The 25093-nt window shown below is 39.2% G+C and overlaps 2 protein-coding genes across 3 annotated transcripts; one reads left to right on the top strand and one right to left on the bottom strand.

Annotated features, from left to right (window-relative positions):
- The first annotated feature begins 682 nt into the window (after positions 1 to 682).
- cracr2ab (calcium release activated channel regulator 2Ab) lies at positions 683 to 9931 on the top strand. The gene is made up of 18 exons (XM_055054701.1): positions 683 to 738; positions 834 to 1024; positions 2015 to 2126; positions 2904 to 3093; positions 3187 to 3333; positions 3972 to 4062; positions 4393 to 4488; positions 5105 to 5292; positions 5386 to 5457; positions 5561 to 5609; positions 5701 to 5783; positions 6437 to 7082; positions 7160 to 7298; positions 8321 to 8402; positions 8588 to 8702; positions 8892 to 8993; positions 9130 to 9206; positions 9354 to 9931. Exons 2-18 carry the CDS (start codon positions 881 to 883, stop codon positions 9439 to 9441), a joined length of 2421 nt encoding a protein of 806 aa, XP_054910676.1. The 5' UTR covers positions 683 to 738; positions 834 to 880; the 3' UTR covers positions 9442 to 9931.
- A 1-nt stretch (position 9932) lies between these two features.
- prmt8b (protein arginine methyltransferase 8b) lies at positions 9933 to 24442 on the bottom strand. 2 transcript variants are annotated; one of them, XM_055054705.1, is made up of 10 exons: positions 23772 to 24442; positions 22076 to 22342; positions 20600 to 20755; positions 18920 to 18983; positions 18136 to 18278; positions 17741 to 17828; positions 15475 to 15590; positions 13411 to 13561; positions 12098 to 12219; positions 9933 to 11549 (listed from the first exon to the last, which is right to left on the bottom strand). In XM_055054705.1, exons 1-10 carry the CDS (start codon positions 23853 to 23855, stop codon positions 11466 to 11468), a joined length of 1275 nt encoding a protein of 424 aa, XP_054910680.1. In that variant the 5' UTR covers positions 23856 to 24442; the 3' UTR covers positions 9933 to 11465. The 2 variants fall into 2 exon arrangements, with proteins under 2 accessions (XP_054910680.1, XP_054910679.1); XM_055054704.1 differs by having other exon boundaries at positions 22076 to 22300; positions 23787 to 24442.
- Between the last annotated feature and the right edge of the window lie 651 nt (positions 24443 to 25093).

The following is a 25093-nucleotide window of genomic DNA, read 5'->3' as shown; positions in this document are numbered from 1 at the left end:
AGAACACGCTCAATTCTTTGCTGATATGTAGGTTAGAGAAAGACTTGTGTGCTAAAAAGTCAAGAAAGGTAAGACAATTTTTCATTCTTTTTTTGGAGTTTGTCTTGACAGAGTTCCATCTTGAAGGTGTGAGAATAAATAACTGCCTATGATGTTGAGAGTTGGAAACAAATTCAAGTAATCTGAGATAAATCATCTGTGTGCAGGGACTCAATTTTTTTTATTTATTTTTTGCATTGTTTCAGTTTAATGTAAAGCTGAACATCTCTCCAAAAAGCAAAGGTTTTCTCAAATAAATCTAAGTGCACGCTTTATGTTGATTTTATGAACTTTACATGGTTTAGAATAAGTGAGACTACAACTTTGTAAACCAAAATGGCTGTTTGAAAACAGAGGTGCAACACCTGTTGAATTGGCACTGCAGTTTTACAGGCATTATCCTGTCAGGAGTTCTGTATGGTGGGGAACGAATTCAATCTTTCACACCACATTTATGTACCTCTGAGCTGCTTGTTTCTTGCGCTGTAGGAGAAAAAAAAGGAAGTACTGTATAGCTACATGGTTATGTAACTACATTTATCCTTTCCTTTACAAAAAAATCCGTCTGTCTTAGCACTTTAAGACTTTGTAAGGCAAAAATGAAGCACGAAATATAACTTGTTTCTTTCTTTTTGTTAACACTGAACCCTTTCCTAGTCTGGAGCAGATTCACAGCTTGTCTCCAGGCTCATCACTCTGGTGCTGCTTTTTACCTCTGAGATCATGGTGACTGGAAAAGCTTTGGGGGGTTTGTGAAGTGAAGTTTTCTTTCTTTTCCCCAATGACCACCACAGAGGTGAATGCCGTTTCCCACGCATTGTGTCGTTGAAGAGTGCCGGGCATGGAGGAGGAAGAAGTCAGGGTGAACGGCTGTGGACGGAGAGGGTCGGAGTGGGGTCACATCACCCTGCTGGATAAGACCAAGGAGTTCTTTCAGACCTGCGACGTGGAGGGGAAAGGCTTCATCACCCGCACTGATATGAGGGTGTGTTTCTGATTGAGCCTAACCTTTTATTGTGACCTACGCTGGAAATTGAAAGTATTTTCACTAAATCTGGTGAATTTAAGAAGTTAAATCACTTTAAAATATACAGATCAAGTCTATCAGTAGTTACTTAGCAAATCAATTATAATGACATTATCTGGGTGAGTATTCAGACTCCTTTGACACTTTTGTGTTTCTCCTGTAAATAGGATTTCTCCTGTAAATAGGATTTCTTAAGCTGAGTTTAAATTGCACCCAACTTGAGTCTTTTTAGTGATTATGGAACTTCTGAAGTCAATTGGTTATTTAGTAGGATGGGAGAGTAGAAAGTGGGGATGAATACTACAGGTAATTGAACTCATGCTTAAGGTTTTCATTTGTAACATGTTTTTCCAATTCATTTTCCACTTTCTGCCTGTCTGTCACATAAAATCTCAGTGCACTGAGGTTTGTAGCTGCAATGTGAAGAGCTTTAAGGGGTGCCAACACAAAACACTGAAAAGATGGTTTTTAAGGATGGGAAAAAAAATTTGAACAATCTGGATGCATTAAAGGTCTGCTGAGAAGAACAATAGGTGATGTGTTCACGCTTTTATCGGCGACACAATTTAGTCTAATAATAGTGAATAACGAGCAGGAAACACTCAGTGTCACCCCTCCTGGCTTTTTTTCCCCATTTATTGCCCTCTTAGTACACCCAAACAACCCAAGAAGTGCTGGAGGAGTACCACGGATGAAAAGCTTTATGTGCATCATAAAGCTCACTTACACACACACCTTAACGAAGACTACAATAGCTGTTAAAGAGCTGAGTGTGGCTGAGCTGCATTTTCAGGTGATTCCATATGAATTTTCAAGCATTGAAAGTCTCTAGGAAAAGATTTAAATGCTTCTAATATCACTTTACAACATCCTCACGAAGAACAGTTTCTGGTAAAGCTCACCTCCAGCATTTTGAAATCCCGTCTGTTTACATTGTTCTCCCAACAGAGGCTCCACAGAGAGCTGCCCCTGTCTGCTGAGGAGCTCGAGGATGTGTTTGACTCCCTGGATACGGACCGTGCTGGTTACCTCACGCTGGAGGCCTTTTCCTCCAGATTCAGTACGTTTCCTCCCTTCAACAAACTTTCTTTCTGCTTCAGAGAGATCCTCTTTAGCATTCACAGCTTGGAGTCCTATCAAAACTGAAGGAGATGATGAGCCTTATTGCCAAGTTGAGACCCAGCAACAAAATGTATCTCTTACGGTTGTTTTTTATGGGAAATATGCATAAAAATTTGTTAGTTTTTTTTTCCTTTTGAGGCGTGTAATTGTTTACAGAGGGAGTGTGTAGTTTAGCAAAGGAGAAGCCACACTTCCCGTAAATGCAAGTGACACGAAATGTTATGTTGGATTGTCTAATTGTGGCGTAAATAGTTATGAAGTAAAGAAATTCTTCAGAACGTTAAGCTGAAGAAAAACTTACAATGAATAATTTTAAGTTAGTCTGATGAACCCTCTGATGTTTGCTGACACAGTACACATCTAAAGGAGGGATTCAAGCTGCGTTTCAGAGCAGTCCCTCCAGTCTGGAGTTCAGAATGCGTTTAAAAAGCGTGAACTGAATCCAATAAAGCTTATGTTTGATAGTTTGAAAACCATTAGGGTGTAAAAGCGCGGAAATATGTAAGGAGAGTGGATTTTAAATAAGCCGTGACGAACCCGATTCAGTTAAACGCTGAAACTGAATTACAATAGGCTTTTATACCAGAGAAATTTGCAACAATCCACAGACCTTTAACAGCAGAGGCCTGAATGACGCGTTTCAGAAATAGATCACCCACATGTTCACATACTGGAGTGTTCATTCAAACTTTGAAATTGTTTGGGTGTACTTCAGGTCAGTTCCTGCACGGTCGGAGAATCTCTGTCACAGATGACCAAACTCAGGCCCCAGGGCCTGTCTTTAAGGCTAAGGAGGCTCTTTACCAAAGTCAGTGGGAAGCCAGGCTGTCGGGGGTAGAGGACGAAGAAGAGAGGCACTTCTGCATGCTGCTGGAAAGTCTTGGCGCCAGCAATGTGTTCGAGGAGTAAGCTTTATCCACCTTTGTCTTGTTGTTGCTTTGCATTTATTAACAAAGCCCATCATGTCCAAATGTATTTAGCAAATCCCTGCTCTCTAGTCCAGGTGAGGTGCGCAACCTTTGGGCCCAGCTCAGGCGAGACGAGCCTCACCTTCTGTCCAACTTTGAGGAATTTCTGGCCAGGGTAACATACCAAATCAAAGAGGCCCATCAGGAAAAGAAAGAGATGGAAAGTGCCCTACAGAGGTAAGAAAATGCATTTTTTTAACAAGGCTTTTTCACAGAAATTGAAGGGAAAGAAACAGTTTTGTTTTGGTTAATGGGACTAATAAGTCCCTATTCTTTTACTTTGCTCTCATTTAAAATTAACTGATTATTAGTTTGAGTTTACAAGTAATTCTATATCTGTGTCAATTCACCTGCAATCGAGGCAAAGACTTGGATTTATGACTGTTGGTAGTGCAAGAAAGCATTGGTATTCCTGAATGTGTAATGAAAATAAAATTAAAACCACTATGTTCTCTCCTTCCCTCCTCTGTTTAGCAGAACAAAATGTTCTCTGGGTGAGTTGGGGGATTATGTAAAATTGCAGTTGTTTTTACAAACAGCCTGCATCAACTGTGTACAGAATTTCTCATGGCAGCAGATGGTACTCTGCAGCTTTTCTCCTTTGCACTTGGCCAATTAGCTGTTTAGAGTCTTGTTTTTTTTTTCCCCAAATAGGTGCAAATTTCTATAAATCAGTCTGTAAGTGTGTCAACATAATTATTAATACCTAAAGTGGAAAGTAGCATAACCTCAAGCAGAGCCTAGAGAATGGTATCTTTTTTTAGCTGTTTTTTTTTTTGTATAATGCAATCAAAGTAGTTGCTTCTTCATTCCAGGAAGACAGCGACGCATGACAGCGAGATCCGCCACTTGTACGAAGAGATGGAGGCGCAGATCAAAAATGAAAAAGATCGACTTGTGCTGCAGGTACAGGAGCTCAAATACAGAGAAATAAACTGTCAAATCTGCTTCTCTGTTGGTCGCTTAAAAAAAATGAAGTGATTTCCTGTTCAACATACATTGTTTTTATTAACTTTTTTTTTTTTAAAGAAGCATCTCCAACTAATATGGAGACTATTTGTGATCCTTGTAAGAGATTTTCAAAATCATAATTTTCCTGAATTTGAGAATAGATATAAAAGTCTAATAGTTTTTTTCTGTTTTCTTTCTTTCACTGGTGCATGTCTTTGAGGTTAGGTCTTTATGTTTAGATTTTATCTACTTGTGACCTTTGAGCATTTCTAATCTGACCTGCAGGACTCGGAGCGCCTTCAGGTGCGCAGCCAGGAGCTGGAGCATCAGCTGTTTTCCAAGGAGCGAGAGCTGGAGCAGCTCTTCCAGAAACAGAGACGGGTGCGTTGATGCACACTGTACCTTGCACAATAATCTCAGGCACGCCTAGTTTCAGTACTGGACACTTGGGGAACCTGATAAAATTGATCCAATAAACATCACTGCCACCACAATAAAAGGATGGCTCCTGTTAACAAGCAGTTGTGGCAGTTTTTCCACATTTGCTCTAATTGTGGCACCTTCAGATCGGACTGTGATGTTATTGGACTGATTCAAAGGATTTTGTTCTTAATTGATAGGAAAACATTAGCTGCAGAAAGCTGAGTGAGCTCTCTCCTGCTGTGTCCTACGAACTCTGCCGTGCTATAGAATATTTGCTAATAATGCACTCAAGATTTGACTCTGCCTTTGTTCCTGTTCAATTATAGGCAACCTGCTGAACCGAAATGGCCTTTTGTCACTGAATTGGGGATATTACAATCATATTTTTGTTGCCTCAAATCTAGAATTGGTCTTTCATAAAAACAATTTAAATATTATTACTTCTGCGTTTAACAGCAAAAGGAAACTGCTTTTTTGTATTACTTTGCCAGACAAAACCATATCTATGCTGCATGCTTAGCTGCAGATACTTGTTTGGATAATTAGGAAAAACAAAAACACTTTTTTTTGGCAGTTAGAGCTCCAGTGCCATGAGCTGAATAGCGAGAGGCAGGAGAGCCACGTGGAGAATGTCAAGCTGAAAACGACCAACGAGGAATTGTCCAGAGCGCTGGAGAGCACCAGCCTGGAGCTCTCTTTGGCTCAGGAGCATCTGGCTCTGCTGCAGGAGCAGGCGGCCAGGCTGCATCAGGAGAAAGAGATGTATGTGGAAACTCTTTATTCTTAAAGGTTAATGTAATGTTGTTGGTTTTATTTTGCACTGAGAAATCTGTGGTGTTGTTCGTCCTATTTAAGGGAAATGTATAGAATAACCGAGGGCCTCCAGAGGGAGAAACAGTGTCTCATGAAGCAGCTTGACCTCCTCAGGTGAGACCAGCAATTTCCCAAGCAACTTATTGATCTCTTTCCTTTAAATGTCTGAGGCTTAACTAGATGAAAGCCACTTGAACAAATGCCATGTTCCTTCCAGAGAGATGAACAAACACTTAAAGGATGAGCGAGACATATTCTGCGCTGTTGTAAGTTCTTCTTTAAAAATATATTTGCATAACCAGACTGATTGAAGATAAATTTACGTAACCTGTTGTGTTTATTAAAAAAAAAAAAAAGCCTCGCACCTCACTCAGAAAAAAGCAGAAGCAGATGGAGGGCCTTGCTGACTTATTTGATGACGAAAGTCAACCAGCAAAAGGGTAATCCATTTGTCATCATATTACTACTGTGAGAAAACTTAGTCTTTTGGGATAGTTTTCTATGCTAAGAATATACAGAATTTTGTAATGTGAAAAAGTCTTATAGACCTTGCAAAATGTGAAACTTTTTCACATTTTATTACATTACATGTACAAACCTGAATGTCCATTACTTGAGTTATAAGTGGGAAACCATGGCGAAGTACATTTTACACATTTTTCAATTGTGAGAAATATTTCAAACAGTTTCATTCAGTCACTTTTACTGCGACTCCCCTAAATGAAATCCAGCATAATTCTTATGTATAAGAATTATATATAATTCTTATAAATTACTTATAATGTAATGTAACACTAGATGTAACTTTTCTTCTCCTTCAAATTGATCCATGAATTTGTGTTGTTCTGTCACCAAAACAATAAAAAGACTGAAGTTTGTGATTATGATATGAAACATAGGGAGGTTATGCATCGTTTGGAGAGGCTCTTCACAGTGAGGAAAACTGATTTGAAGGACAAATTAACATGTCAGTTTAGATTAAAAGAAAAATAATTCAATATGCAGCTCAGAAGCATTCTGCAGATATCCATGACAGTCATCTGCATATTAAATTATTTTTCTTTTAACCTCTGTTTCTCCTCTGTTCCTAAAGAGACCCTGTGCTGATGGAAGTGTCCTTCCAGTCTCTGGAGGCCTTGCCCATAGAGCACCTTCAAATCGTGTTTGTTGCTTCCTCCTCCTGCAGTGAAGATGATGCTCCCGCGGCTTCTGCCGCCACGGCTGCCACTGCACGTCAGCAGCGACCTGCTGCGAAGAAAATCTCAACCTTAGCCAATGGTAACGTCAGCCCACCCAGAGAACAAGATGTGAAGCCAAAGCCAAGAAGGACATCCGCTAAAAATGCTGCTAACAGGAAAGTGATGGTGAAAACCCGAGAGGGCTCCAACAGAGGGGAGCCTGAGAGAAAGATGAGTGGAGAGGAGGAGGACATGTTGGGTGAGCCAACAGATGGCTGGCCGCTTCGCAGGGTCATCTCGATCGAGGAAGACCACCTGCTGCACCTTCTTCAAGGTGAACCCCAACCATTACTGCACCAGCTCAGGGAGGAAGAAGATGATTATGAAGAGGAAACTCATAGCGAGGCTGAAACTAGTGCCGTCACGGGTACTGTTCTCAGTACAACCTGTTTCTCAAGACACATCACTATTCCTACTGAAGCTTCTTCTACTAAAGAATCCCAAGTGAAGAAGACTCCAGTGTCTCCAAGACGCCAGCCTGTTGGGAGGGACGCCAAACCAGTGAGTTTACTGCTTCTGTTTCATTATAAGTTGCAGCGGTTTTAGTTTGCGAAACAAACACATTTTATTATCCCCAGAAAGCAAAGGTAAGGGCCGTGTTTGCCCCGGACCGTCTGTTCAAGGTCGTCCTGGTTGGAAACTCCAGCGTAGGCAAGACGTCCTTGCTGCGCTCCTTTTGTGAGGGCCGTTTTCACCCGTCCACAACTGCTACTGTGGGTGAGAAGAAAGACATTAATGCTGCAACCATGAAACAAACAGGGGTTGTATGTTTATAGTTGTTAACAAAGAAGATCTGAGGGTGAATAAGTATCACATGGAAGGGCTTATGAAGTCACACTGCCTGTCTTAGAGCCCCGACTCACATTGTACAGGAGATTAAGTGACTCCTTGTGATTTTTTTAAGCCTGCTTTCATTTTTCACACTCAATTATCCTCATTTCCTCTCTTTTCTCTGGTACAAGTCACTCGAAGGTCCTCTAGTGGCCGTTCTTGATAACAATCTTTTGTAAATCAGAGCATATAAAATCCTGCCCACATTTCTTAGCATCCCTTGTGGAGATGTGTTAAAAACCACAAAATAACTCCATGCTGTACATTTCCTGCATTTGCATCGTGCTTTTTCAAGTCTGAGGACTCCAAAGTAATTTACACTACATTCAATTAATCATATACACATACAAATGATTTCATTTACCTTTTTTTTAACAAGCTCACTGGTGACTCAGCTGTCAGTATCGCAAACAGTCCTTTAGGTAGAGGTAATCGTAGCCTTTTAAAAAATACTTTTTATAGGTGATGAGAAATTCTAAAATAAGCACATCTAAATGCTAAACGGTTGTTTTTTCATTTACTGTTATCAGATCAGACATTGATCTAATGGTAAACAAAAGATAAATGCATAGGAAAGCAGATATTTCTTACTTTCTTTCATTATAAGTAAAACAAAATTCTGACCTGTTATCAAAAGGGAGCTATGAGAAATACAGCAAGATAATCAATATTTTTTTCCAGGTGGTAAAAAAAAACAATCTTAGTATGACTTTTTTCTTTCTCTAAAATAATTGGAGTATAACAAAAATAGCATTTTACTGAAGATTTTCAGTATGAGATTAAGCTGCTGCAATAAGAGGTGAATGTATTTTACTGCTTTCCTGCCAGCACTGTGTTCTCTGTTATGTAACTGGTACATCAGTGTAATATATTAATATGAAATACATGCTAACCCTTTTTCTCACTAGGTATTGACTACAGCGTGAAGACATTAACACTGGACAATATGCAAATAGCTATGCAGCTTTGGGATACTGCAGGTCAGGAGAGGTGAGTTCATTTTGAGATGCAAAAGTATTCTAAGATCTGTCATAGACACTAAAATCATCAGCGAATTAACTTATGCACTATTAATGCCATTAATGAATGGCTGCATTCCCAAGAAAATCATTTTTGATGTAAATGTCAAGTGGAGTGTTTTATATTCTACCTAATTTGTTCCAACCCTTACACAGGTTCTGCAGCATGACCAAGCAGTTCTTTCGCAAGGCTGATGGTGTGGTGTTAATGTATGATGTCACAGTAGCGGGGAGCTTCACAGCTGTCAAACCCTGGCTTCTGAATGTCCAGGTTGGAAATTTAACCTCAAAAACTTTATGCAACTGGTTATTCCAATTTGCTTCAGTTTTTTCTCGTTCTATTTCTCATTGACGTTTAGAACATATGATTTACTGTATTTACTCTGCTAAATCTAATCCATCTCACTGAAATACAATGCTAAGCTAGTTCAGTGTTCTTCACTGCCTTTTATTTTCCCAGGAAGCAGCAGGTGAGGGGATACCCATTCTCCTGCTGGGCAACAAAATGGACATGACAAGAGAGAGGGAGGTGTCTTTTAAAGATGCAGAGCAACTAGCTTTTGTAAGTTTCCATGCGTCCAGTATAATACATTTTCTTGCTTCTTCTTTTAGTGTAATGAAATTCCTTTTTTTTTCTATGTGAAAAAAGAGATGCATGTCACATGTTTTAACATCTTTTCTTTGCCCGTCTTCATTAGGAAAACAAGGTGATGTTCTTTGAGGTCAGCGCTTACACCGGCAAAAATGTGACCGAGTCCCTGACTCACCTGGCCAGGTAAGATAGTAACTTTGAAACACCTTAGTTATGAATCCAGAATGATTTTAAAAAAATGCATTATGTGTTCCAGTTTTCACCACAGGTGATATGACTGATGGTGCTGGCACTGTTGACTCATTCTCTCTTCCTGCTCTGTGATTTTAGGATTTTAATGGAGCAGGAGGACACGGTAAGAGACACAACAGTCAGCCTCAGTGCTCAGCCCATTAAGAAGAAAGCCTGCTGCAAGTGAAGACACCCATCCTTGCAAAAACAAGGACAGATTGAATTTCTGACGGCAGCAATTTACAGAGTCCTACATCAGTTTCTGACAGTTGCACAAAAGCCCCCAAAAAAGAGAGTGCATAAATTGGATGTTGAACTGCTGTAGAGACCTCACTTTAAAAGGGTTTCTTTCAAAAAACTATTTTTATTTCAGTGGGGAAAAAAAATGCATAAATATATGTGTGAAGAACTGTATTTCTTGAAGAAACTGGTGAATAGCTGAAGCTCCAAGAGTGTTGTCTACCTTAATGTTAATAATACTTTGTTAATCACAATAGTGTAATGTGTAAGATTTAGAAAGTGTTTAATTGTTAATTAGTTGGTCAAATGTGTGATTTTTACAAAAGAAAAATCACTCTGAAAACGTTTATTAATGAGGTTCTCCAGGCATGTTCTGTTTTTGATGCGTCTTCTGCTGGAAAAGAAAAATAGTGGGAGAAAACGGAAAGAGAAACTGCACACGGTTATTTCACATTTTATTCATTGTCACACTTTGTGTCTTTTCAATTTTCGTAGATCTTCTCATTTTCAAAATAATGACCTAAGACATTTTCTTTGTTTTTTTGGACGTTTTTCTGAAGCCTAAACACATTTTGTTCTGGGTTGGCGTCAATAAAAGAAATACATGAAGCAACATTTTCTGGAATTGATACCCAACGCCCACTCCCTACCCCCCGCCACCCGTCACTCCAAAACCCAAAAACCACATGATGCAAACAGGGAATGATGACTCACCTTACTTTCAATACAACGCAACAACGGAGCCTGACTGTGGAGCCCCTGCAAATCCAGTCTCCGAGTTTACAAATCACACCTATGGTTATGATATTTAAAAATAATAATCATTAAAAAAAGGTACATTTCTGTATTTTACTTATTTTTTTTCGGTTTTAGTCTTGCGTTCAATTTGACATTTTGTCAAATTGAAATGAAATGTAAATGTTTCATGTTAGTTTTTAATTAACAAAATATGTGGTGATGTTGACTTGAGAATAATGGACCAATAAGTACATAATTTCCCAGTCATTGTTACAATCCATTAATCTTAATTTAAACATTTGCTTTTATTATTATCTGAAACCACAGATGTGATCAGTAAACTGAGAGACTCTTAACAGAATCTAAGAGATTCTGTTAGATTCTAAAATCACGTTTGACGTTTCCAATTTTCACACAGTAAATAATCATTCCAAAGCGTTTTGTCAGATTAAAAAAAATAATAAAAATCAAGAAATCTCAAGAATTAGGAAAAAGTCACATTTTTGTATGGTGTTACATTCAACGATGGGGTTGCAGTCATTTTTACAATTCCTGTCAGAAGTTTACATATGCTTGTCTTTCGGATTAATGCCATTTTCATTTGGTGCTTTTAACAAATTATGTGAACTGATCCTCGTACAATTTGTGTTGCTGACAGCTATAGCAAAATGTTTGTCATTTTTAAACAATAAAAACGTGGTCCACAAGTTTAGCGTGGATTTTGCTTACCGGTAATCCACTCTGGGTCAAACTTATACAATCAAATACAATAAAATTATATGTTTAAATACATATCCAGCATTTGGATACATACTGTATGTCATCACAAGTCGCAGAGAAACAACAACAACATTATTGTAAACATCGACAAACTTGTGGCATCATTTTGTCTGAATATTTAAACAATTTTCTCAGGAAAGAGTAGACCCAGCTTTTATTTGCTGTTTTTCTTGCATAGACCCAGATATTTTAGATTATTCAAACGAATGATTTGTATCCATAATGGCCATATGTAAACTTCTGACCGGGAGCTATCTGTGACGACGCTATTGCTGAGAGAAGGTTCTACGCTCGTTCTGATGGCTTCACTTCGATGCAGACTGGACGCTATCCAGTAAGACACCCATTTGCTCCCCACCCTTATCAGCTGGACCGCTTCCTGGACAGCCTTTGTCCTCCAGTTGTGTCCAGGGGGGTCTCCAGGCGGACCTGCGCCGGTGCCTTTGCTTGCTGCTAGCGCATTTTATAGTCGTGAGAAATGGCAGCTTCACATAGTTGTCCTTTAAAATCTAGCTCAAGGGTGAACTCCAGGTCACGCTGCAAAAAATGTAAAGTGAAATTACTTGAAGATAAAGCAAAACTCCCACACATAAGTAAAAGCATAGAAGCTGACTCAAATACAATGAGCTAAATGACATCTAAACTTATTCATTTTTCAATTAACATAACATGAAATTATACAAGCCATTAATTGAAAGAATACATTAGCCTTGAATATATATTCTTTTCCAATTATCATAATATGAGTGTGCTTTCATGAGATAAAAAAATCTGCTCAGAGTTGACAAGATGGGTAAAGCTTAAAGAAAACCTTTTTAAAGTCCACCCATTGTGAAATGTCAGAGCTTTAGAAGGGCCCAATCAAAGTCCAGACATAAATACAAATAAGAATCTCTTCCGAAATTGTTTGATTTAGATCTTTAATCCCATGTGACTGAGCTTGAGCTAAGAAATATTATATCTCTAGAGGTGAAAAGCAAGGACATCAAGTTCTTCTACTCCACAAATAAGTTTTATATAATTGTATGTACATTTTTGTTGTGTTCTACAAGGATCTCAATAATATCAGCACTTTTTAGTCTTACCACGTTCTTCTCATTGGGTCTAACGGTGATACTGCCAAAGATCTCTTCTCCTTTCTTGACAGTTAAGTAGTCCTCTAAATAAAACACAGTCTGCTTCCAGTGTGTGCTGGGAGCATCTGGAGCTGAGGAAGAAAAGGAAAAATGTAACTCAGAAAAAAAACAATTAAATGAGAAAAGAAAACAGGGGAAAGATATTTGACTGGTTAAGTTATTGAAAGAAGGCAAGGAAGACAGAGAGGGGATATTGTCTTAAGGGAAGAAGAAATTGCACACCGATTCCGGAGAACTCTAAACTGCCTTGGGCTTGTATACATGGGATTTGTGTTTTTTGAAAGCATACAGGCTGACATTCACTCACCCAGTGGGAGAAATATAAAGGTGGAGAGGAGAGAAGTCCTTCAGTGATGCTCTGCCTCAGCCCCAACAGACACAGCCAAACATAGAACCTCCTCTACACCATATTATGTAAGCAACTGCTACGTGAATATATTAAAATAGGCTTACATAACCGCTTACGTAGAGTTGAGTGGTGATTCCACTGGCAACAAACACAAGTTTGATTTGTGTAACTTCAGCAGAGTGTGGCCAGGAGTAGAGAAGGTGAAGCAATTAGCGAAAATGCTGCTGCTTGGTTCAGAATGTGAAAGTAACAGGTAGATGATTTCTGTTGAAACCTGCTAAAGACGTCGTCATCATGTAGGAGTGCGCATAAAACTGAAAACCAGGGGTTTCTGTAATCAGCACGTGTTTGGAAGATGATGCGAGTTCCCTTAGTGTTACTTTTACAGGAGGTCTGGTGAAGTGGAGGAACTTGTTGGTGTAATTCAGCTAATGATACTTAAATGCCCTTGTATCTTCATATTCAGTTTTTGATAAAAAAAAAAAATCAATTGATATTTGGCAATTAAATGTATTCACCGAATGTTAAGGATGTGTTACATTTATTTTTATTTTGCAGCATAATCTCACACTAAAAATGTTTAATTCTCTGATGAGAAAAAAACAATCCAAAAAATAAAAATATGCAGTTTTTGTTCAAATAAACTAATAGTTGAATTAATGGTGAAATATTTGTTTCTCGCATAATTTTAGCTTCCACAGTTAGTGTAAGATGGACCTAAACTGCAGAACATGTATTAAATAATTTTAAAAAATTACTTAAATGTGTTCAAATAATCAAAATTTTTACTCGATTTATAGATATTGCTCCATAAAATCAGTGGGTTAATTTAATTTTATAGAATATTTGACACGTAAAGACTTCATGTTCATAAAAAGAAATGTATATTAGAATGAGGGGGTTCCAGTCTCACCGGTGGAGAAGCCTGTCTTTTTGTGACATTTGGTGAACTCCATGTTGAAATACGTGACCAAAGCGTGAACGTAATCGTTGCGCTGGATCTGCAGACAGAAAGCCGAGGTGAAGGACAGGTCCTCTGGCTTCACAGTGTAGATGTCCACCTCCTTGAAAACACACAAAAAACAAACTCGCCGTATTAAAATCTGCCACAGAGACGTCTGTCCCCGTCATTTTGGAACGATTCGGTTGATGCTGGAGCAGTGGGGCACAAACATCTACATGTACATGCAGCGCATGTACATGCCAGAGCTGATTCGATATTCGCCACGATTTTTGGTTCATGTGCGAATTTGTGTGCGCGAAAGCCCACAGGTTGAATCACGGCTGGATAATCAAGCATGTTCACACTACACATGCTGTGTGGGCGTCCTCCCTTGAGTCCTCTTGGATGGGAGGTTTTCTGAGGCTGTGTGTTATATCAAGTTGTGGATGCGTTGCCTCAGAGGCATCTTTGACTTCTCTGCAACCTGCTGCACATCTCAGCGGGTCTGAAATAGAGGAAGAGCAGTGACGTCCCTCCTTTGCGTCGCAGAAGGTGGTTCACATGAAAGTACACGGAAGGATTTTTACACTGGGACCTGTTCATTCCGCCCAAGCAGCTTTACATCAGCATGACAGATTGTGATTTAACACCTTTGTCCTCTCCAGTAATACCAGGTCCATATCTTATGCAGTAAAATGGGGGAGGTGAGAAAAAAAAAAGCCATGGGAGTGACTTTGTAATTTAAGCCTGTGAAGAATGACTGACAGCACAAATTAGGATAGTGGGAGATGGGGGAGATATGCGGCTGAGTTCTGAATTTACACGTACAGGGCTCTGCAAAAGTATTCATACCACTTTAGCTTCTCCGCATTTTTGTCATGTTAAACGGCACATTTCGGCTATTTAATTGGGAACAAAAGTGGTGAGCCAACTCAAACCGGTGCGTAATTGTGAAGCAGAAGTGGTTTTCAAAATCGTTGACAAGGAAATATCTGGAAAGTGGGTGCATATGCTGTATTTTTCTCCCTCTCCATCCTTGGACTCAAAACTTTGTGGACCCCATTTTGCTCTATAACCTTTACAATTAAAATGCCAGCCACTTTTTGCAAAATAATGTATAATCCTAACCCTTTAAAGAGCATTTCTTCAGGTTTTCCTTCTGAAATTGCTTTCATTCCCATTTTCTTTTCACCTCATGTTGATTTGTAACCTGAGTTTTATTTAATTGTTGAGAATTGTGTGGTTATGAAGTGAACTTACTTTTGCAAGGCAGTGTAAGAAGTCACAGGGAGAGATCATTGTCAGATGAGCTCTTACTAACTAATAGGCAACCAAGACTCGAACCGAGCAGGTGAATCGCCTTTTTAAACCAAATTCAAGTGACTGCCACTGAATGTGATGTTTCATCATCATACAAGGGGAGAAATGGAGGAAGGTCTTCCCATTCGCTTGTGAGTTCTGACGCTGTTTAATTCAAAGATTGAAAAAAGTTTTTTTTTTCAAAAAAAACTACACAATGTTGGAGGAGGAACTGGAAAGCAAGAGGCTCAGAAAACAAAAGCACTGGATAATCCAAATCGAAGAAAAAAAAAGATGGTGCAAAGCAGATGAAAGAAGGCAATAAAAGAGGAAGCTTTGATAGAAGCTATAGTGGACAAACAACAAAAAAAACTATCAATCTCTCTGAATGCTCTCATCTTCTCTTCATTTGGGAGATGAAAGACAAGTCAGTGTTGTATCCTGGAGGAAAGAAACAGACCAGCAGTCTATTACAACTTGCCAGAAAGCTCCATTATGTACTAGAAAATAGCCCCAGCAGACGGCAAGCGCTCAGAGATGCTGGAAGTGATATCTGTCGGTGAATTTCCAGAATTTGAGCACATAAAAGATACCACCTGGATGTGTGCCAGAATGATAGTTGTTTTTGTGTGTGCGTGTTGTTTATTTTATACATTTGTCAACGTGTGACAGAATGTGACTCAAAAATATGCCCAACAACTCTTTTTCTCGGAAGCGCTGCATAGACATACCTACCTTTATGAGACAGGCGTTAGTCACCACCTGCTTTGGATCAACCACATCCACCAGAGGTTCTTTGATGGCCACGTTGCGAATGCAGCTCATGTCGAACCCATATACGTTTTCCCACCCTGCACAGAAAAAATCCCCTCGCATTTCTTGCAAACATTTCCACAGGATGCACTTTATTTATTTTGCACGTTCAATGCATGCTTAGTTCTACTGGTTCCTGCTCAAAGCCTTCAGCTTTTCCGTCTATCTAAGCTCAGAGTGAAGAAATAATAATAATAATAATAAAAAACATAATTAAAATAAGTTCCAACCTCCTCCAGTATGTCTGGCAGCCTTGTTTTTATTATGATTTGGACTGAAAATCCACCAAACAACCTTTCCCTCCCCCAGTCCCTCTGTCCCTCCACTCCACCTTATTTTGTCAGGAGGCCAGACACTGAGAACGTGTGGCTGAGACACGCAACACCAACGCGTAGCTACTAAAAATAAAAATCTGAAGCTTTCAGATGGTCTCAATTCTTTTGGGATTTGTGTGAAACGAATGCACCTCAATTTTGATGTTTTTAGATGTAATAAAAGTGGGCCACCTGTGCGGCGGATGGAAAACTCAGTAGGAGTTATTCAGTGTCGATGCTAGACTGCGTGGCACCTTTTAAAATTAGCGCTTTGATCTTGACCACAGGTTTAAGCCTGGACCTCTGACTGCGGCAGCTATTTGAGCACATTCAGAAGTGGGCGCTCTGTGGGAAACTGAGGACTAATCCACAACAGGATTTCTTCTTTTAGCTAACCCCAGGTAGCATAAATTTGCAAATGCAATCAATATCTTTGTTCATTTCAACAATATAATTCAATATACAACTCATTCGGTGGAAATTATATATTTTAAATGTTTACTTCTGTTAATGGCTTACGGTTAATGAAACCTCAACACCCAGTTTCTCAGAATATGAAGAGGGTTTGGGAATCAGGGAAGTTTGGATTTAATAACTTTTTGGCTCTTTATTTGTGTAAATGGGGTTCATCACCTGTTCATGTGAGAAATGTGGCTGTCCTCTATTATTTTCTATGTCCTTGACAGCTTCCTACACACTCGTAGCATAGTGGACGCTAAAAACAGGACACTTCTTATGGGACTGAAACCCTATGTTTCTAGGTGAAAGTACTTTGTCCTCTGTAATCCTCACAGTGGCCTTGTTTTGCTCCATAGAACCTCAGGCGATCTGTTCTGAATAGACACCTTTGCAATTATTTGCTACATAAAAACATGGGACCTAATTTCAGTCACGCTGAAAAAAAAAAAAATTCTGTTCTAGTTGAGTTTGAGTTGTGAAGGTGCCTCCTTGCTCTTTGCTGCAGATATGAAGATTCTTATTCCTCTTTAATTTGATTCCATATTGATTACTGCAACGCCTTGTTTTCATCACTCAATCAAATCGTTCCTCACCACTTACAATCGGTTCAGAATTTGGCAGCTAGTTTAGGTCAGATCTGTTCAGTTTTAAGTCCAAGTTTAATGCACACTTTGGAAATGTACTTTGTGGGTAATTTCAGTGGTCATAATCTTCAATCTTTGTGTTAAAACTTTGTTTTAGATTGTTTGTTCTGTGCTCTGTTTTTTTATGTTCTATGAAATTTACTGTAAAGCACTTTGTTTTCGTCTGTGGAAACTACTATAAAAGTAAGTAAATGTAGTTCCTTAATTACTGGGTACATATGAAACATGACAATTTTTGACTGACTCATTTAAAAAAAAGAAAAGCAGAAGAAAAGAGACAGGGGTGCAGAACTATATTAGGAAGGAGTGATACTTCAACACAAACAGTAGAGGTAGGAAATAATAAAGGGACAAGTTAACCTGGAGCTCCAACATCGTATTTTCTCATAGTTTCACTGTGAAACACTCCACCAATGACTAAAATAAAAATGTACTCGCTACACTGAGCCTCGCTAATTACTGCACACCCTGGGACCTGTTCACACTTGACAGCAAATCTTTTAAATGTGGATTAGAACATGAATGCCATGTAATATTAGAAGTTATTCATGCAACAAAGACAAATGAAAACCACTTCAACTGATTCAAATACTAATTAACATGGTTTTCTATTTTGTTTATTTTTAGGTTTTATCTTTTGTCATGAATGTGTGTTTATATTTTTAAAAGGAGACAATATGTTACCTTAAATTTACACCACAGTTATTCCCATTTGCAAAGCAATGGGAAGAATTAACCATACAGCTATCAGATGGCTAAATAATTACTTACAATGAATCTTGAAATCCTTATACTGCCTGTCTTCAATGGCCACCACATAGAGAGCTGCTCGGTCTGGGAACATCAGGCCTCCGGGCTTCTGCACAAAAGACAGACTTCAGGTATCCAGAGAAGAAACACAAAAAGCCATCCATCATTTTCATTGTTCGCACACCTGGCATGTAATCTAGGATCACATGTGCTGGCTTTAAAGGCCTCCAGCTGTTACCGAGGCCAGCAACAAAACCATTCACGCATAACCTCAGCAGCTGGGCATGCACGTCACACAGTAAGCCCTCTACTTCATCACTGCCTCGTCTCTTTATGTGTCAACGGCCTCATTTGTCCATTCGGGCGGGCGAACATGGAAAGCCTTGCGTCAAGCAACGCCATGATTGCGGTCTTACCAGCCACTTGTCCCTGGCGAAAATGACGGTGTTGAGCATGGACTCGTAGAAGAGACAGTAACCCATCCACTCGGAGACGATGATGTCCACCTTCTCCACGGGGAGCTCCACCTCCTCCACCTTGCCCTTGAAGATGGTAATGACTGTACGGTGAACAGAAACAAGGCAGCAGGAGACAAATTACTTCCAAATTTCTTCCTTCCTGTAATGCAAATTAAGAGAGATTCGTGCTGAGTTTGTAGCCTGGGGTAAAATAGTTTTAACGTCTTGTTTTCTCATGCCTTTGATTCCTGCGTTACATATTTATAAAACCATATGCATATATTTTTCCTTCTTTAAATTTTTATTATAATACAATAGCAATAGAGGAGTTGGTACTGTTTTTCTCAGATTTTTAAAAAATGATATCCTTATCTTACAAGCAAAATAGTTGACATGTTACAATTAAATAGTAACAACTGAATTTTGCATAGTATTTCAGGTGCTAAACTGCACTTTATGCTGCCATTCCACCATCTGCGCTGCACAGGGTGGGCTAACAATGGAAATAAACCCCTCTGAGGGAGCCAAGATTGATGCCAAGGACCATGATTATTTGACAGTGGAAACAAACTGCCAGTTAACCATCAAGAGCAGTGACTAATACTGTCGAGCGTGACCACAATGATGGAACTATGCAAACGATTTTCCACGCTCCTTCTAACCCCAATGCCATTGCACAGTCCCGCAGTCCAAACAGATGGGTATCTAAGCACTGGAAAATGGAAAATCACCTTTGACTCACCGTTGTGTAGGTGATTGGACTTGATAATCTTCTCTGAATATTCAGATATGCTTGAGCATTCGATCTGCAGGAACAAGTGCGAGATCACACACCGGGCATAAAATAACAGTCTGTTCTGGAAGCTGTCAAATGTTTCTTGAAGTGTTTACACAATGCGTGGGTATATATTTTAATGAGACATGCACAAGTGGGAGACGCCAAGCTCTCTGCAGAACCCCTCTAGCGTCGTCGCATTCTGTAGACATTGCAACCACAAATTTCAGTTTATTTACTCAAATTTGAAGTGATTGATAAAGTATAAATTGATACAAAATCGAAGAAACATGTTCGTTTTCATACCAATTTAGACAAATACAAATTGTGTCTATCAGATCACTTCTGCAGACTATTTGCAGGGTACCTGATTAAAGGGATCTCAATATAAAGAGGCAAAGAACTCTTCCATTTTCTTTTTTAGTAAAAAAAAAAAAGACAGTTTTGTTTTGTTTTTTACCATATTGTGTTTGACACTTAAAACTTCTAGAAAATACACTGAAGCTTGTGACTGTAATCTGGAGAAAAAAATTATAAAATGGTTTAATATAGCAAGTCCCCACAGATTTGTTTGAAGTGTGCTAAATTACATTAATAATTTGTCATTTATATGGATGGTTCTTGCTTCTTATTTGGGCAGCATCCATCCATAAGAACACCAGGAAGGATGCCACATTTCTTCACGTCAGAGCAGCACAGTGAAGCTTACATGTACCTCTTGCGGTAATACTGAAAGCGAGAATTTAATCAAACTCCTCTAATCCATCTAAAAACTAATATTCTGTCTGTTACAAGACGTAACCATCATTAAGTGTAATGAAGTTTATAAATCAAACCTGCAGCCTCTGACAAAATGCACCTAACCGTCTGCCTCGGATAGAATCCCTTCAGAATAAACATCTGCGATCATTTATTCAGTGCTCCGTATTAGGAAAGATTCACTCTCAAAACAGCAAAGCAATCCTTTGGAAAACTCTTACATTAACGTTGCAATATTAAGTTTATTTTCTCTAAAGCTGGTGTTTTTTGTTTTCCAATTGTTTTTGCAAATACGTCTAAAGCGTCTCACAGATATAGTGCTGCCTTTTTTTCCCATTTTTTCATTACAGAATTAAATGGGATCCCACATGACCTTTCACTTTTGATAACCCAAAATTAAAAACAGCTCAGTTCTCCAGAAGTTACATATTTGCTAAATAACATCTACCTGTTGGTACTCTGAACTAAAAGCATTGTGAAGGCCAAGGAACACAGCAGACAGGTCAGTGATGAAGTCGTAGAAATGTTTAGAACTTGGTTAAGTTATAAAACCAAGCTTTGAAAATCATATTGAGCACTGCATGGCTCAATGTGGAACAATTAAAGGCAGCTTGTTCACTAGATCAGTTCTTGACTGACTTGTGCTACACAAATAAATTTGATAAATGTGAATAAAAAGCTTAATTTAAATAACTGCAATTGAACAAATACAATGTATGCAGTATTCTTGTGTATACTTCTAATGTAGTACAGTATGGGGGTCTATATAGTAATGTAGACGACTGAACTTTGAATCATGGCCAATAACAGTTTGGATTTACCAAAAACACAGAAAGTGTTGGATTGCAGCATCTGTTTGTGGACTGTAGGTGGATCTATTCGCCTCACCCCGTACACGTGTTTGGCACCGGCATTAGCAGCAAACATAGAGAGGATCCCTGTGCCGCTGCCAACATCCAGGACGATCTTGTCCTTGAACACATGTTTGTTGTGGTACATGGCGTTGCGGTAGGTCAGTGTCCGCACCTCGTCTTTCAGCATCTCCTGTGTTGGAGATAATATCAACATATGTGACCCAAGCACCGTCTTTACAACACCGAACCAATGACACGCTTAAGGAGTAGCTTGATTTTTACAAATACAGACATAGGTTTGCATGTAAGCACATTATTTGCTTCTGTGTGTGGAGACAGACAAACAGAATCCAGGCCAGAAGCCTTGGTGACAGTCATGGCATCTTGAAATAGACAGGAGTACTACACAAAGCCTTTGGGGGCTGCCTGATGCTATCTCCCTAAGCTCATTCACAGATCCCACTTTCTTTCCTATCTTGCTTTGAACTTTTTAATCAGGACACACTCTTTGTCTGCAACCACACGAAAAAGCTGACCCACATGCTAAATAAGGACACTATTTAAGAAAAAGAAAAAAGGAGGTGGGGTCTATATGTCCCCAAACTTTCTCACCATATTTCCCTCACACATCAAGGTCATTAGTTAGGCTACTTCCCCTGTAGTGCACTGCAGATTATTGTGAGAGACAGGCAGAGATAGTTTTCACTTATGGAGTGCTGATAATGGACTATTATGCAGCCTCTGGGGGTCTTTCGTGCTAGTTAATAATGAAAAAGCCCTTTCTTTTGTGAACCAAGACATGCTCCATCTAGACAGATATTTCAACAGCCCTCCATTTTCTTCCTCATGTCACTGTTAATGCATATACCTCAGCAGTTGGTAGATGGACAGGTGCATTGTTGTAGATTTCAGACTGATTTAAGATAACGTTTTGGATTATAAGATTAGGAAGTGCAGAAATCATAAAAGCCATCATTTAAGTTTGAACTCCCAGTATAATTTGGTAACTGCCAAACTTGAAGTTTTCTGCAGACAAAATGCAGCGTTTGTTTTCTATTCTGTGTTTTCTAGACACAGAATATCTAAACTCTTGCAGGAGTATTTGTTGCATTCCCACAGGATGACGCTGCCTCTACCTTGCTTCCAGATAGGGATGATTGTTTTAAGGTAATGTTGGTCTTGCACCCTTTTCAGATTTGTATCTGTAAAAAAAAATGCAAATATGTTTCACTTTCCCTCCACTTTGCAATTATACCCTGGTTTATGTTTGTCCCAGTGAAATAAACTTTTTGCAAGACTCTGTGGAAGACATGAAGTAAAGCCTGTCTTTTCATGGAAGTAGAAGTATTAAAATAACAAGCTTTTTTTCCCCCTTTTTTTACATATCCTGCTGTCAGATAGTTTAATTCTAAGCAATGAAACTTGTTGGCAAAGTTTAACAAGAAGCATCTGGTGTCATTCTTCTACTCTAATCACACCGTGCTTCCTGCTGTCGGCTCGGTCTGCGTACCTCGTGGATGCCAAAGTGGGCATAGGAGTCAAAGTAGTAGTCCCTTGATGTCATTTCCTCTGGGCTTATGAACTTGGCAATCTTGCCTCGTCCAGGACAGGTGGCGAGCACTGCTACATGAGGCGTGTGAGGAATGCAGGGCACATGATGGGTTGTAGGCACTGGTTTCGGCAGAGGGGAGGGCTGTGCAGACTGGGAAAGCGGGGACCTGACAGGCTGTTGTCGCTGTGAGCAAAGAAATAGAATGAAATGAGCTTGGTTAAGTTTCTGTCAGAATTTCGATATGAGATAGATCAAGGGGACAGCTGCAGGAGCAAGAGAGTGAGCAGAGAGGTTCTGTAAAGATATAGATATGATGAAGGAAACTCAGCACCATGAACTGTAGCAGTGGTGGCCGACAGTGGACAGCTATCTTAGAGCTTTCCTCCTGCATCACTGGCAAATATTTTAGCTGATGTTTTAGTTTTATTTATTCATTTGACCAATCCTGGTTGAATAAAAATTTGACAAATATTGCTTGTCAATGGTTTCAAAAATATTCCTTTCCAGCAGCAACTGTGGCTGTTTCTGCAGTGGAAAAAGTACATTGCAGTGCATTATACTAAGATAAACCCAGCATATGGATGTCTCTCAGAAAATGTACTAACTATACTGAAAGTGACACACACACAAAAAAATGCCAGAATAGTAGAAGAACCTAAAGCTGCTCTGGATTGGAATTTCCCACCTGACAGAACTCAAGGACAAAAGTAAAATGGAACAAAAAGGACAAAAAGACTAAAACAACAATCTTGCTTAGCTGTAGGTCGTTGTGTTTGGGTTTGCCTATCATTGTATTCTTTTTTACTGTTATGTACAATATATATATATATATATATATATATATATATATATATATATATATATATATATATATATATAATTTATTCTGCTAACATTTTGTACTATACTGCAGGGGGAGATAAGAAGTCGATACGAGGGATGAATGAAACAGAATACAAGCTGGGAAGTCAGAAATTAAAAAAAAAAAAAAAAAAACGTGCCAACATCAATTTTATAGCATTTTTTCATTGTACACAGTGTTGACTCCTTATATACTATTATTTTGTCCCACCTGTGCTAAATCCAGACAGTTGTACACATTAAACCCTCTTTTAAAATGCATGGGTATATATATATATATATATATATATATATATATATATATATATATATATATATATATATATATATTAATTAATTAATTAATTAATTAATTAATTAATTAATTAATTATTTTATTCATATATATGGCACTTTTCATATATAGCCTATATATATGAAAGTGCCAGAAATGCAATGGCTGCGATCTGATCCTGCACACTGCTGGGGCAATTCCGTAAAAGACACAGGTTCCGTTTCAGCACCAAGGACAGCGGACATGCATCCGGACGGTCGCCTGTAAGCAAAAACATTCTCCACACGCCGTATCGTTCACTCCCGCTGCTATTACGCGAGTCCGCGGATACACTTGCCGACTCAGCCAACATCTGCAGGACACTTAAAAATCCAACACCCCCGACTCAGTGACGTAGCCGCTCATCACTGAAAGCCGAAACTAAAAAATGCATATCATTCTAAAAACGTTGTCACTACATGTATATATATGTATTTATATAAAAAAGGAGCAATATGAGAGAAGCCGGGTACAGGACACTACAAGGTCCCCTACCTCCGAGCTGTCCGCCTCCGCCATCTTCCGCCGTAGCAGCAAACACCGCGACGAATGCCTGAGTCCCATGAGAGCCGGCGAGATTTAGGCTCAAACTCTTTTAAGTGGCTTAAATCGCGGTAAAGACGCGTCAAAAAGGACGAAAAGCCCCGGGACATGTAAACCGCGGGCTTTTAAGGACGAATAAAGTCATGACACTAATCGTGTCGGGTCAGCCTGTCACCATCGACACAAAAGTTAGGAAGTTACACGACGAATTCGCGCGTGGTGAAATGTTCTTTTGTCCATAGTGTGAACGTGAAAACAGGTTGTTTTAGAGGGAGGACTCAGTGTGGGAGGACTCTGTGTCTATTGGCTGGAGACACCGTGTTGCGACTGGAAGGTTGCAGGTTTGATGCCAGCAGGAGACTCATCATCATCATCATCATAGCTCGGCGCGAGATGCAGCGTGTCACCCCGCAACCTGAAATCCAGGAACGTCCCAGAAACAAAACTCCTTCAGCGTCTCCCGCTCTCCTTCTGACGACGTCTGCGGCGCCTAGAAGAAACTGGGACCCCTATCACAAAAGTCGCGCCGTTCCCATCTTCTTTCGCAGAGGGAAGTCCTGTTTTATCCGTCTGGGGAACCTCAAACCGCTTTGAAGCGCGATGTGACAAGAAAGACAGAAAAAAAAGATGCCAAACAAGAAACGGTGCCAGACTTCCTACGCACTGAAAACTAACGGTCTCTGTGACTCTGAGTCGCTTCCTTGCTTTCTTTTTTTTATTTGAAGATAGATTAAAGATAGTACCCAGTGAGATTATTCCCACAACAAAAATAATACTGACCATAAAATCACAGCTAAGTGACCAAGTTTTGGTCAATATGGAGGATAGCATTCTGCTTTTAGTGTATTTGTGTTGATAACATCACAAAAGACACAAGATGACTGACCCTACTAATAAAAGACTTCAACCCTGCTAAGAAAAATGTTGAGTGTTAATAAATTTACATCAAATGTACAAAACATAACTACTTATATAACCTGTTTTCAGGATTGCAGAGCCCATGACTAAAGTTTTGTTTTGGCCATTAAGAATATAAGCGAAGGCATTTACTAGATAAATAAGCCTAAAAATGTGTAAATAAAGAAGGAAAGAGGGAGGACTCAGTGTGGGAGGGCTTGGTGTCTATATAGTGAGAACAAAAAAAAAATAGTTTCTTACTCAACAGAACAGTTTCCTGTGTGTATTGTGAACACAGAGGCGTGTGTCCATGGAAGCTTATTTAGGGGAGCGAAGATTTTATCTTTATTAAATAACAATTT

Source organism: Poeciliopsis prolifica, unplaced genomic scaffold (genome assembly GCF_027474105.1).
Source record: "Poeciliopsis prolifica strain line A6 unplaced genomic scaffold, Auburn_PproV2 SCAFFOLD040, whole genome shotgun sequence".
NCBI classification, from domain to species: Eukaryota; Metazoa; Chordata; class Actinopteri; order Cyprinodontiformes; family Poeciliidae; genus Poeciliopsis; species Poeciliopsis prolifica.
This window is presented reverse-complemented; position numbering and strand designations above follow the sequence as displayed.

What these genes read in the sequence shown, in the direction of transcription:
- prmt8b (XM_055054705.1), bottom strand. Translation starts at nt 23,855, where the DNA reads ATGGGACTCAGGCATTCGTCGCGGTGTTTGCTGCTACGGCGGAAGATG. An exon ending in CGGAGGTAGGGGACCTTGTA is followed by an intron (nt 22,343 to 23,771) that starts GTGTCCTGTACC and finishes AAATTCTGACAG; the next exon opens with AAACTTAACCAAGCTCATTT. An exon ending in GTCCAATCACCTACACAACG is followed by an intron (nt 18,279 to 18,919) that starts GTGAGTCAAAGG and finishes TTCACCGTACAG; the next exon opens with TCATTACCATCTTCAAGGGC.
- cracr2ab (XM_055054701.1), top strand. Translation starts at nt 881, where the DNA reads ATGGAGGAGGAAGAAGTCAGGGTGAACGGCTGTGGACGGAGAGGGTCG. An exon ending in CTGCATCAGGAGAAAGAGAT is followed by an intron (nt 5,293 to 5,385) that starts GTATGTGGAAAC and finishes GTCCTATTTAAG; the next exon opens with GGAAATGTATAGAATAACCG. An exon ending in GTCCACAACTGCTACTGTGG is followed by an intron (nt 7,299 to 8,320) that starts GTGAGAAGAAAG and finishes TTTTCTCACTAG; the next exon opens with GTATTGACTACAGCGTGAAG.